This window comes from Athene cunicularia (assembly GCF_003259725.1).
Source record: "Athene cunicularia isolate RWA chromosome 6 unlocalized genomic scaffold, athCun1 chr6_part1, whole genome shotgun sequence".
Lineage (NCBI taxonomy): Eukaryota > Metazoa > Chordata > Aves > Strigiformes > Strigidae > Athene > Athene cunicularia.
The window spans coordinates 26,747,391-26,761,975 of record NW_020799105.1 but is presented as its reverse complement, the minus strand read 5'-3'; the positions used below and the strand labels follow the sequence as shown (position 1 = coordinate 26,761,975).

Here is a 14,585-nt window from a genome sequence, read left to right as displayed (position 1 = left end):
GTGCAGGAGCGGCCGCCGGCGCGGGGTCGTCGCCGGCGCCGGTGACACAGTGCGCGGTGCCGCGCGCTCCCGCGGGACCTTGCCCGGAAGCGGCGGACGCGCGGCAGCGGCGCGTTCCCGCCAGAGCTGCTTTGTTCCCCAAGGCCTGTGGGGGTGCAGCGACACCGGGGAAGTGAGATGAGCCCGGGGAGGGCGGCGAGCGCCGGGGGCACGGTCCGACACCGCTCCTTTGGCTACCGCGCCCGGAGCTCGGCCAACACCTTGACCGTGGCTCATTATTCGATGGATCCACGCTGAGGAGCTCACAGAAATCTTTAAGATGTCTTCTTTAGCTTTTCCTTTGCATTGTATGTGTATTCTTACTTTACAGAAGGGAGAATGATCTCAGAATATTTCAGACATTTACATTCTCACTGTTTGCTGGATGGCAGGAGGAATTTACAGTGAAAATAAGCAGTACTCGTTCAGACAGCAAGAATGAAAACACTCTGCTATTCGCTTACAGCGTGACAACACCACTGAGAGATCTGAACTAAGAGCGGGGTGGGCAGCCTAATTCACATCGCTGCTAAGAATGCACTTAATTCATTTTTTGTATCTCTGCTCCTACTTTGCAATCTGAAATTGCAGTTTTCAGTGTAAAAACAACTTACTGCCTCAAAACAGACAGGATACATGGGAAAGGTGGTCTAGACAGAATGCTGGCAGCAGAGAAATCAGGTAGCATTGTCTCAGCCCTTTGACACGGAGTATTAAATACCCCGTTCTGTATATCTGACATACATCTCCACTTTGTGTGTGGCATTGTTGCCTGATACTCGGTTGCAACAGAGGCCATTTAAGTTCAAAAAGTGGGGAAAAACATAACATGACAAAGCAGACAGTGAAATAACCTGCCATATAGAACTGCAGACTCTAAACCCACACCCATGTGGTAGAGCAGGGCTAGAACTGAACATGCCCGAGGTCAGCTGAGACCAGGTTACAGACAAGGGTATTTTCAGCCCCATTTCCCGCAACAAGGAAATGTCAGATGAGCCAAATGTGTGCTAGAAAACATGACATGCTGGGGGTTAGGGACATGACAGGGAATTACAATAGTAAGGCAATGCATTCTTACAGCACTACCAGGTATTTGCAGCTCTTACAATAAAAAGAATCTCTACAGTCACCTAATTGAATTACCTCAATAATGCAGAAAACTGAGATGCCAGACCCTTTTAATTCAAGTCATATCCTGACACACTTGGCAATGTGACATCTGGCAAGTTTCTCCCTCTAACCCTTTGTTCCATTCAGTTACTGTCACCTCTAAATTAATTTCCTGGATGCACAAATTAGGAGCACGAGAGTACATGTGACATACACTACAACTGTGTTTTGCTGAAAGCTTTGCAAAGATACTATGGGCACAGCTGAGAAGCCATGTCTATCTAAAATCAAAGCTTTTTGCTGTACTGATACCACCAGCCACGTATAAAAGCAGAATTCACATGTTCCCACTGGCTTTCATGGGCTGCCCCGGAATCAGAAGCAATGGAAGCAGCAGACACTAGCACAGAATTCTTTCCAAGCTAATAAACCATGCAAACAATGGAAAGTTAAAGATGTGAAGTTACCCCATAAGCTACATGTTTTAGATGGGCTGTGATTTTGTTTTATTCAGGTTATCATCTTTGATATCCTGACTAATTACAAGTTTTCCAGGGGTTTTTTTGCACCCTTCTGTTTTAAGTTTGTAATGAGGAAGAGCAACAAAGTTGCTATACACAGTATAGGTACAGAAACAAGAAACGTTTTGTTTAAAGGTAGGGCAAGGTTGTCCATTATTGATTCCACTGGAGTCCTTGACATTAGATGGGGCAGATTTTTCCACCTGAAGAATTTAAGATAAATAATAAATCCTTTGCTAAAAAACATACTGTTGTCCACCAACTTCATGGAATGATTGCGCAAATTTCCTTACCCTGTGTGATGCAGTAGAGCAGACTAGATAATGAGAAGATCGCCTTCAACTTCAAAACCAATAAACTTACATTTTGGTTCTAGAGACTGAGCCAGAGGAAAGGTACTGCAGTAAGCTTCAGTCTCATAACACATCTACAAATTCTTCCAAGCAAAAAGTTGATTTTTTTCTTTAGGACTGTTTACAACTGTCTCTGATGTGCCACCTAGAATTTCAGTGGCTATCATTATCAGTCCAGTTCATATCTGGAGCCACAAGAGAATGTGCCTTATCTAGGCAAAGCCATATTTGGGCCTGTTTCTTCAAGAAAAAAAAAGATCAGGAAGGAAGCTGCCTTGACAAACAACTAAAATTCAGTTAAATTTCAGAGGATGGAACATTTGCAATTACTTTGCTTTGTGTAACACTATTGCTAATGTAAACAGTGATTAGAACACAAAACTCAATGTAATATCTGTATTTGAAAAGACATGAAAAATAAGAGTCAAAAACTGTCACAGAGATGGTTGTCACGTAACACTGACAGGTTAAAGGTGACTGGCAGACATGTAATTCAGGCTGCCTGGGACGGCTCCTATATTTTAAGTGGTCAGTTAGTTCAGGTAGAAAAATGAGGTGCTTCTCCAGCAGCAAGATGACTGAATGAACCTTGCTCCTCTCTCCATACTCCTTGGTTTAGAAAAAACATTCAGTTTCCGGAAACATGTAATGTTCCTTTTAACATCCTTGTTCCTCATTAACGCACCGTCTCTTGATCCCTCCATCCCTCAAGTGTTTCACTGCAGTGAGGTTTGCAGACAGTGCATACGGAGAACAGAGGCATGACAGGACACAGGACAAAAGCTGGTCATGTGGCTTTGTCTAGATCTATGATCTATGTGTCTATGTGTCTAAGTCTATGATCTGTAAGTAAGATCTATCAACTTACCAAACTTTAAGTACAGGCCCCCATCTATTTGACTTTTCAAAAGCAGAGAATACTAGATATTATTAGAATCAACAAAAAACAGGCAGCCAGATCATCTCTGTAACTTCTTTCCAAATTAACTGCCACTTTGAATGGGAAAAAGATGTCAAATGGGAGTTTCCAGTGCACTTGGGGCTGGCCTCGTGGAGGTTCGGGCCATTCTGTCATGTCAGTGAAGGTGACAACAGTTGTTAAAGGTACCACGCTTGTGTTTAGGAACTGTAACAAGAAAGAAAGCACGAAGAGCTTAGCAAGCTAAATACAAGAGACACATCTCCTTGATTTTCTAATGGAAACCCACTGTAGGCAACTGGCAAGCAAGGTGTCTTCAGAATGGTAGGAATTAAGTGCTTCAGATACATATCTTTAGTGGAGTAACCCTGCTTCCCTAGGATTGATACTCATTATGTAAATCGAGGGCACAGGTCTCGGGAAAGATCAGTAGCTACTGTGCATCATGTGTTACAGATCTCCAGAATGGAAGCAGTGACTCAAGCTCTGCTAAAGTAAGTCTTCTATTCAGAGGAAAGATGTATCAGCTAGTGGGTAACAAGAACATAAGCAAAGATAGCTTTATTTTTTATAATTATAAAATTATAAAATTATAATTATAATTTTATAATATATTATTATATATTTTATGTAAGATAAGATCATCTGGCCCTTTGAACAGGTGATTTCTGCCAGAAACAGAGAGGACTGCATCAAGATTTGATCCTTTCAATAAAATATCAATAAAATAAAGCAAGGACCCAATACAACAACTAATTTCTCACATTTTAGGATAGTGTTTCAGAAAGGAGACAGATGGGTAGGTCAGTTAGTAAAGACAGAACTGAGGACTTAACTTCTAAGGCCTCAGTTCCTTTCTGTTTCAACAGAATGCTGTAAGACAATACACTGGCTCCTTGAGCTGTGTGGAGTTTCATTGCTAGCTTGGGCTGACTTAAGACCATGCCACTGCCAAAAGAGCAGCCTCACTCCCTGCCCCAGCCTCCCAGCTCTGCACACTAACCTCGAGAGAGGGATCTACTGGCAGCATACCTCCTGCACTTGCAGTGGTTTAAGCCAATTTGAGAAATCACCATTGCATTCACTTCCCTGGAAACAATCTGGGACATTGCTTGCCTTTAGAGCAAAGCTGTGCAGGAAACATTCAAAAAAGTTCCAAGACAGAACTTATGACTCTTAAAGAGAAAAATACGAGATTCGTGTTAGGGAATTTTTGTGGTACCTCTTGAGGCAACTTAAAAACACTTTTGTGCTTAAACATAAAGAAAAATGTAATAAACAATGCATTGGGCAGACTCCAATCATCATACATGGTTCTACATGGAGTCTGCAAAGACGCATCATGAGCGGATTCCTTATAATCACTTGCACCAGCCCCAGTCCCGAGAGCATCAGCATCACCTCAGCCCAGCTGTGGGTCCATCCCCAACCCAGCTCTGCTGTCCAAAGGCGGCCCCTGAGCTTGTGACCCAGAGTGTTCCCATTCCAGGATGGCTACAAGATAATGCTGAGGCTGTTTCTTATCTCATGGCCAAGGGAAACTTCACTCCCTTGCAAGGAATCTGTCTCTGGCATCCCTGGTTCCAGTCATTTTAACCTCTTGTTGCAGTGGGGCCTTCTTGCCCTCCATGCCAGATCACAAATTACCACTGCTGAGTAGTTACAATCGGAATCTCCACCCTCGGTGGATATAAATTCTCCTATCAAGTAAACAAACACATAGTAGGCACAATTGCCCGAGTCAACAAGAAGCCTCAAAATGACTCTGGACTTTCAAAATCTGCCTTAAAATCAGAGATTAGTGGGGAAGAAACCCCATAGACGACCCCTCCTCAACAGCTGGCAGAAGGCAGCCACAAGCAACACCCTGTATAGCTCAACATCACTGAAGACCATCTTGTATTTTCAGGAAGTCCAAATACAACTGTGACCAGATACTGTGGGTGGGTGTAGGAAATGGGATGTCTTTCCTGGATTCTGTGTTTTCTGGTCAGTCACTAAAGCAACTCGCCAGTGAAACAGCGTGGTCTAAAGGAAAAGGTTTTCTCTCAAAAATGAACAGTTCTTGGATAGAGAATCTGTAGGCTAGAACTAGGAATTGACATAATTTAGAAGTAAAGATATATACAGCACACATTGGTGATCTCACTGATACGCTTGCAAATGGCTGTAATTCTTAACTGCTGGGTACAGTACTGACTGGTACCTTTGCTGAAATGTCTTTACTAACAACCCTAATTTGTGGATTGTTACTGATGAGATCGGGTCTGATTTTATCTGTCTTCTTTTCTTGCTGGAAACTTGCTTTATCATTGGATTTGCAATATACCTTACATCTCTAAAGTAACTGGCATCCATTGCTCAAACTGATGAAATCTGAATCTCACAGTTCTAGATTGGCTAATCCTTACATGCACTTTTACTAGCCTAATCCTGTCCCCTGCACTTTTACTAGGAATGCAAGTCTCCCTCCTCATACAGAAGTGTTGTTAATGGAGCCATGTAACAGCTCAGATTTAGAAAATATTTTTGTGGGGCAGGGGTGTCCGTTTGCCTCAGGGCAACATGTTTTACACAGTGAACATTTTCCTATCATGTTCTTTTCATTTATGTTGCAAGGAGAGAGGACTAAGAGGTACCATGAGACACATCCAAGCAAGTGATGTAAAATCTCATTTAGACTGAGTCTCAAAGAAGAAACTGGGTCTCAAAGTTCAAAGAGTAGTAACAGATCAGACAGATGCTTGCTTTGTTGTACCTCACTGCCATGAGAACGCCATGGGCAGGTGTCAGCTGTTCCCCCTAAAGCCCTGGAAGAGCAGTATAAGCCTTGAAATACATGTGCTGCCCAAAAGACTTTCTGAAGTCAGGAATCCAGTCCTGCACCAAAATGGGATCCACTGACACATGCCTGAAAAAGACTATTCATTCTCTTTTGAGGACCTGTTAGCTCCACCTTCCTGCTAACATCATAGAATAGTTTGGGTTGGAAGGGACCTTCAAAGGTCATTTAGCCAAACCCCTCTGCAATGAGCAGGGACATCTTTGGCTAGATCATGTTGCTCAGAACCCCATCCAACACAGTCTTGAATGTTTTAGTCATGTACTCTTCTCTTATAATCTGCTTTCTGGCTTACACCCTTTCCCCCTAATTCTTCAAATCAGCTATCATCAGCACTAGCCTCTTCCCCAGCTACCTGTTGGTGATTTCAGAACCCCTAGAGGAATAGAAATATTTTCTTGCACATATTATCAGCATACTGTGGAGTCTGTCAAATACATATCAACTCAAATTCCCTATCAAGGCTTTAAGAGACAACTAGATAAACATAGAGTTATTTAATGCTTCTAACTACTACTTTATACTGAGCATAATTAAAAGTTTAAAGTTTGAGTCCTTAAGTGGCAGAAGGCGGTTTGGGGCTAGAAATAAGGTACCTTTTCCAGTTGTACAACTGATTAAGGACAGTACTGGTAAGACCATAAAACCACCTTCTTCTATGGAGCTGTTAAATACAAACTCTTGCTATTGCATCCAGACCACTGCTAAAATTCAGTAAATCCCAACTTAGTAATGTCAGGACCATTTCATTCCTTGGTTCTTAAATAACCTGTGAATCCCATTTAATTACCACTGTGTATGAGGGAGGGGTTTTAAATTCCATACCTTCAGGGGCTGACACTGATAAAGGTACCGTGCACCCAGTATTTGAGCTTGTGGGTTGGACAGAAGGCCCACCTTAGACCACAATATCTGTATCTCCAGGGTCACAGGAACCATGCAACAAGAAGTGCAATTCACAACCTGAAAAATAAAACATACGCCAAACATCTTAACACAGTATTTTGAAGGTGAAAAATGGCCATTACGGTCGAAGTCTAGTATTTTGGATAGCATAAGTCACAGAACCGGAATCAGTTGCTTCTGCACCAACCCTATAACTTCTGGTCAGGTCAACCACTCATTTTAGAGCTACACCCATCTCACCATCATCTCATTTCAAAACAGAATTTGCATCAGCTCTACCACTTGAATATTGCATTCTATTAGGCCATCTTCTGACAGATTAATATATATTAAAATAGAACTTCACTTCTCCATTAGTACTTGGATTGCAAACTTTTACCCTTATTAGGTAACATATAAATATCCCTAGAAACTGGAAAATCAGAAAGGAAGCTAATAGTAAAACCATTAAATTGATAGGAATTAACCAGGCAATATTAGTATGAGAAGTCTGTTAGAAAAATAGGTAATACAACACTGGATTCAGTATTAAACTCTTTTTGCCCATTTAAGTAGCAAAATCAGGATTCAAGAGGTATTAAATGATAGTGGGTTGTTTTTTTTTGTTTACTAAGTATCCTAATAATATGTAGCAAAATAAGAATGACTGCTTACAGACACTAAGACCCCTGAAAGTCTGTAGATTGTCATACAAAGACAGTAAGGCCAGACGAACAAGCTCGTTCTTTTTTTCACATGCCTATGCTTCCCAAGGCAATACAAAGACATGAAAGGAAAAATATTCACAGCTGGTCTTTTTGCATTTGTATTACCTGCACGCTGCAGTTCTGAATCAGAATGGTTGTCCACTCTTCTGCCCGGGTTGAGTGAGCACTGCCAGTTATAGCAAGGTCCTCCGCTTTTTTCATTCCCTGAAGAGCATGGTACAACTTCTGCTGGATGTAATTACAGTTATTTTCTTCCAGTATTGGTGACAGGCTGGAAATGAGAAAATAACAGCTTTAATAAAGTGATTTCCAGGACAAAAAACCCCCACATTATCAACATCCTTCTTTTGTAATGAGTATTTCTTCCACTCTTGTAATGAATCAACAGAATCATTACTAAAGTATTGGTATTAAATGGATGCAGTCTCAATCCCCTCCGCAATGAAAAGCAAGAACATGGCAGGGTAGCGCTTGATAAGGAAAACTGTCAGCTCCTTAGCCATCTTGTCACATCAGCGGTCATATACCTGCCCTGTCACCAACAAAAGAATGATCCAAATCATCAATCATTTTTATGGTTCCATTATAATTCACTCCTCAAATACAAACTCTACTCTTGCCCAAGACATGCTGGCAGCCTACAGCCTCAAAACATCCTAGAAGACTTTCAGTGTTCAGAATGTTCTCCAGGTCCACCACCTCTGACATTCAAGTCCTCTTAAGAGTATATGAGAGACTCACTGGGAAGGACCTAGGCTCCACAGCACTGTCTTGAGAGACTAAGGAAAAACATGCTATGTGGGTCCACACCTTCCAAATGTGTCAGGAAGGGTGACTGCAGAGGGTGTTGTTACCTGAGCTTGCAGCCTGTCCTCGTATTTCTTCCAAACTGTACTGTGTATCTGTGGAACTGTGAGCAACTTCCATCACCTTCACTCCACAAAATGCTCATCTAACTGCATGTCAAGAAGCCAGACAAAAGCATAAACAGACAATACAGGACACCCAACTTGTATTTAATAATCCTTTCACCCCACATTCCTCCTTATCCCTATCACAGGACTACAATTCAGTCATGACCGGAAAGGCCCTCTGATGGCTGCAATGTAATACTGAGGTGTATCCTCACAGGTCAAGGTAGAATCTCTAAAGTCCAGGCAGTAGGGCACCAGATGTCAATAAACCCAGTGAGAAATAAAACTTGATAGCAGAGAAAGGATACATGCTGCATGGCACCACTGTCTGCAATCAACAGTGGTGCTCCAGTGATGTAGCCAGGGTTTCCACTTCTAGGCAACATATGAGAAAGAGTCCTGGTCTACAAGGGGAAGAAAGAAAGGAGGAGAAAAACATTATCACTAACGAGATCCATTCATCTCAAAATCAAATTCACATTCTCAAACATGTAAATGTAACCCAGTTTTTGAATGACTGAATATTATGCACTACTAAAACCTCCATTATTTGTTTCCAAACCCTCTTTCTTACCTGGCCATCTGCAGTCCACAAAGTAAAAAAACTAAACGTCAGTCCCCTGAAATGTGGATGCTACCTGGACAGTTCTTGGGATGATGAATCATATTGCTCAGCATTTGTCTCTAAGGAAGTGAACACATCAGTCTGGGCAATTCTACAGATGATCTGCAGAACAAACCCTGCCCTGATCCTGATTCTGAGCAGCAGATTCCATTTCTAAATTGTTTTATGGGGAGAGCCTCTGGGGATGACTTCAGCAAGGTTGTGCTGTACACTTACCAACCCGAGGTCACCACTTACTCCACTTTACACTGCCTCTGTGGGACAACACTTATATGAACTTCAACACACATTAGTATTTCCCAGATTTCCACCCCCTGCAAAGTAACTTTGTTCACAAATACTGAACACCTCAGATACAGCACCAGCTCCAACCCTTTCCTTCACAAACCCATGCTGGTGACCCTGATGTCATCCTCTCCCCTTCTCTCCTCCACAAAAAAAAAAAAAAAAAAAAAAAAAACACCACCAAAAAATAATCAGATAAAAATAATCAGCTCCTTCAAACATGTACAGTGCAAGACTGCATGCTTGCACCGAGCCTGAATTTTTCTACTAACATGATTTACCTGAGAGCAGAGCAGATCCCCCTCCTTCCTTCGACCGCCAGCTGCGTCCCAGGGTTCTGGTACTACCATACCACAGTAACACTGCTCTAACCTTTTCCCACCTCATCTGTACAAAACTGGGTCACAAACTACAGCCTGCAAACTTGATAAGTGCCTGGGGAGGATGGGGGCACTGACCCAGAAGTGCAAAGTGAAGTGCTGCTGTAGAGATGATCCTGAATTCCCAGAGATGTTGCTCACTTTGAACCGGACAGAAACACTCTGAATCCCATGTGTGCCACTGAATTCTATCTCGTAGATCACCTGAAAGTCCAATTCAGAGAAGAATCGGAGTCAGAGTCAGGTAATAGGGCAATGACTTTAAGCTAGTGTTGAGCTGTCCATAGGAAGGAAGATTCAGATACCTCAGAAACAACATTGTTACATGTGTTGTCTTTCATGTGGGGAGCTCCAGGAGGTGCAACTGCTGCGACCTTTACCTAGAGAGTAAGCATACTAACAATTAGCAGATGTTTAAAAGAAGTGTGCCTTTCTTACTCTTTTTCCACTGCTTTTTCATCCAAGTCAGGTTCCTGGGGAAGCTGTGATCTGTGAACACATCACTCTCCTCCAGATGCCAAATTTTTTCTAAGAAAATAAGCTACCTCTGTGACTCTAGCCCTATCTACACCCATTCATTTAAAAGTACATCTTTCCTTTTATCCCAATTTTTTTCTCTATAATGTCACACTTTTGCCCAAAAAATCTTGTCTCAGACACAACATTCCCATTCTTCCAAGTTCCCAAACCATGGGCATTACTATGGATGCCCAAGATTCCCGATGAGTTTTATTTCAGAATCAAAAATTATTTTTATGGGCAATAGAGACTGACCTTCATGGACTGCACTATGGTGTCATTAATTGGGACCTGGAGAAAACAAAGAAAACAACATGCAACACCAAAAAGCCAACTGATTTTCTGGGTTTGCAAGTGCCTAAAGTCATGAAACCATCCCTAAATAGAGCCTACATATTATATTGACAAAAATTACTTTGTTTATTCCAGACGTGCAAAACTTGTCATCAATTTGTGATCTAGAAATCACAGACATAATCTACAGAAAGCATTTTTAGAGCATCAGAAGACAAGTTTTATTCTTGTCACTGATCTGCAGAATGCAAATAATTTAAAGTATCAGCATCTTTGATCCATTCCTGGAGCTTCCTCTTCTGAAATCAGACTGGTTTGGGTGGGAAGGAACTCTGAAGATCATCTAGTTCCAAACCCCCTGCCATGGGCAGGGACACCTTCCACTAGACCAAGTTGCTCAAAGCCCCATCCAACCTGTCCATCCAATCAAGTAATCAAGTAATTACTTCAGCTTCCATTTAAGGAACAATTAAATTTTGGTCACAGTGACAAAAAGAAAAAAAAAAAATCCCGAAAACATGAGTTAAATGTGATCAGTAGAAGACTCTCTACTAGTTATGTAGATTTAGATTTCCAGTGTAAGGGTAAACCGAGTCATTAGCCTTAATGAGGTGTTAATATTTACACTGCAGTTTTATCTTGGAACAGCAGAGAAGCTCTAGAAGGCAAGAGGAGATATTCTCATGTTCACATACAGTAAAACCAACACGATGAAGCCAGAACAATAAATCGATTATTATGAAATTATTGTCAAAATAAATAATGGGGAAATTGATGTGGAATTCAATCTATGAATGCACATAGAGCTAACATTGATAACTGGCCTTCAGTATGATTTTGGAGATAACGTGTAAGACAAATCCCCATTCTTTACTAAGAACATGCATTGCTTGTTTGATCAAGTTGATGGAACAGATAGAAATACTTCGATAAACAGTCTGTTTAAAGTGTGAGAGAGTCCTAGTTAAGCCATTAAAACTATGAAGTATCAATGAAGTACCTGTTAAATGCATTAAGAGTTTGCTAATAACTGAAATTTATGGGAAAGTAGTTTGGATTGAGGTATTATCACCAATCATGACATTTTTAACAGGATTTCCAGCAAGAAGTTCTTAACAATCGGGAGATCAGGGATGACATACCAGATGAACTTTAGTTTTCCAGTTAACTGAAGTTGCAATGGAAGCAATGAATAGTCAAGCAAATAAGATGTTGAGCAAAAGGAAGAAATACAACACGCACCTTTAGCACAGTGAAGTCACGGTAGTAGGAGGCAGCATCCAGGACAGGGTCAGTAATGCAGCTCTTGCTCAAGTTGGCAAAAATCCGAGTACAGCTTGTGCTTTTACTGTCCAGGAAGCCTGAGTTAAGACATGACAACAGATAAAACAGAAGCAAACCACCCTAGGAAATCCTTCCCCTTTACTAACCAGCAGGATTTCCATCAGCACAAAGTCCACTGGCTCCCATTTTTACTGGCTGTCTAAGCGTGCTCAGTACAGACAATGAATCAAAGTAGATTAGGATTGGATCTCCAGCCTGAAAAGACAATTTGGAGAAATCACAAAGTGACTCTGGAATACTAAGGCCAAGCACAAGGTGAGGACATCATCAGGGCATAGAGGCAAATTTATACTTCTCCTTAGAGTACACCCAGTTTTGTATAAAGGGTTGTCCAAACTTTTAAATACAGGAAAACTAATCAGAAACTTTTTGCGTAATAAAGGACAAAACAACTTGAGGGATAATATGGATTATAGGTAGAAAAATAAGAATCTTCTGACCTGTTCTCATTAGTTCTCATTACAGATAGCTTTAATAAAAGTGTATCTGCAAACTAATTGCTATTTTCTTTCAACTCACCCGGTAAAAGGCAGAGAATGATGGCTGGACTTCTGATGGTGCTAAGAAAGAGTGTTTGGCATACTTCTCTGTGAACTTTGAAAAATCAGATTCTTTGATACCCTGCGGCTGTTGGAAATAGTTCAGCTTTGCTAAAGGTTGAAAAGAGGAAAAAAAAAAATCCACCAATATAAAATTACCAGAAAACATAAATCTAAGAAAAAATATTGTGCCAATATTTTTAAAAGGAACAACTTGAGTAATTATAAGGTAGATAGTACCTTATATTAATTAATCCATAGTAACACTGCTAACAGGCTAATATGAGCTGTAAACAGGATTGTATCATGAGCACTATTTTGTAGTTTCATGAGAAACGGGTGCTAATACATAAATATGACTTTCCAGAAAGCATGAAAACTGCTTAAGACAACTATCTTGATATGTTCTCCCATTTCTGTAAGATGCCCAAATTAGGCACACATGACATTTTAATGACAAAACATTACCAATAGGTGAATTCACTAAAAGCAACGTTTAACAGATTCAAAATAATTAAGGCTGGTAAAACTCAAAGTAAGTATGAATAGAATAAGCATCCGAAAAACCCAGACTTTCTATTGGTATCCTGCAGTGACACCCTCCTGACCCAGTGGTATTCAGTATGGTAACAGTGTGTTAAATTATTACTGCTAGAACACTTAGTCATAAAATGGCAAATTATTAAGGACATACTATGTAGACTCATCCTAATAGACCGGTTCAAACAACAAACTTCTTAACACAGCCAAATAAAACATCGTACAAAGTTTGAGGACTACAGATCATATCAACAACAGGAATGAGTGGCAGTATCCTTGATTACAGCAGTACCAAAAAGAATTTAGGTAGTCTAGTAGGTTGGAGGGGGGGGGAGGAACCTAACTTGAACTCTCAGTGTAATTCTGCTGTTTGAGAGCAGAGCTGATCCTCAGATGTACAGAGCAGCAAGCAGAAATAAAAGCTATTTTATATCTGAAGACAGCATTAGTCAGTCAGTTAATTAAATCTTTTAAGGAGATAAAAGCCATTAGTATGGAGTATTAAGCTCCTGCAAGGTTCACAAAACCAGGTATACAGAGCAGCTTAACATTATTCACTTGAGGATATAATGATTAGACTGAAAAAGAAAACACTCAGAGTTGTGCTACTCAGAACCATTTATTTTCTTCATGTTCTTTATGTGCAAAATACACCTGAAAACTGGAAGGCCTCCTGCAGCAAAACTTGAAATATTCAAACTGCTTAAGTTTTCAGAGAAAAATGTATATAGAAGTTGTTCATAGTGTAGTTTCCTCAAGAAAGCATGTTTGCTATAAAGACTATTTAATCTCGTAGAAAAAGGCAAAAAAGAACACTAGGGTCTCTCTGGAACTGTAACAGCCCAAATAATCAGTAACAATTATAACACGTAAGTTTAAAAGGAGATTCCCTAAGCAGAGGCAAGCTATGAATTAAACATGTGGAAAGAAAGGTTACTTACAGTCATCCAGCTGCACACAGAACAGATCATGTCCATCAGGCACAGCAATGGTGTCAGTAGGGTAAGGGGTGTTACTTCTGAACATCAGCGATTTTTCCACACACATTTGACTCACGGCCCTGGAAAGACAAGCCCTCCCCACCCCAAAAACTGGTAAAGAGGCTATTTTTGTGTAATTTCATATTTTACATCACTAAATGTCAGCAACAGAACACAGTATTACTTTTCATCAGCTTACATGAGTTAATTGAATAATTTGCACTGATAATCAACTACAGAGAGCCTATCTTGTCACTGTAGTAACTTTGTGGATACTCTGTATATTTAGAAATCACTCTAGAATTCCCTGGAACAAAAAGCAGTAAAGAAATTCAGTGTCCACATAGTACAGCTTCTCTCAGTCCTCCTTACAACTGCAGTCTGCAAAGACAGGGTTCACCCACGGATTTTGCTCCCCAAATAGCTAAAGCTATCTCCCCCACTGACAGCATCTAGCAGTCTGTAACTGTTGTGCTGTCTCCCAACTGTATATTAAAGTTCTTTTTTCCTTTGATAAGACTTTCTAGCTCCCACTGCAAACATCACAGAGTAATCAAGCCCTGCTTTATCGCAGCCATTAAAACGCTGGCCTCGGTAAGGTTTTTCAAGCCCAGACTCGGAATCAAACTGTGCCACGTGCCCGAGAGGCGCGGAAAACGAGTCGGCGAGACTAACGCGGCTAAACCGCGATTCGTGCTGGGCGCGGAGGGAGCCCGGCCTCCGCCCACCTGCTGCCGCCGGCGAGGCGGGACGAGCCGGCAGCCC

At 41.1% G+C, this 14,585-nt stretch overlaps 1 protein-coding gene across 1 annotated transcript; it reads right to left on the bottom strand.

Annotated features, from left to right (window-relative positions):
- Positions 1-2,408: 2,408 nt before the first annotated feature.
- TCTN3 (tectonic family member 3) lies at positions 2,409-14,583 on the bottom strand (the record flags this gene model as incomplete). Its single annotated transcript, XM_026851573.1, has 13 exons — positions 2,409-3,152; positions 6,613-6,750; positions 7,506-7,671; positions 8,255-8,352; positions 8,623-8,718; positions 9,683-9,808; positions 9,910-9,984; positions 10,379-10,414; positions 11,660-11,778; positions 11,848-11,956; positions 12,281-12,411; positions 13,782-13,900; positions 14,549-14,583. Coding segments are annotated over 13 exons (1,470 nt in total), but the record flags the coding sequence as incomplete, so codon positions are not given.
- Between the last annotated feature and the right edge of the window lie 2 nt (positions 14,584-14,585).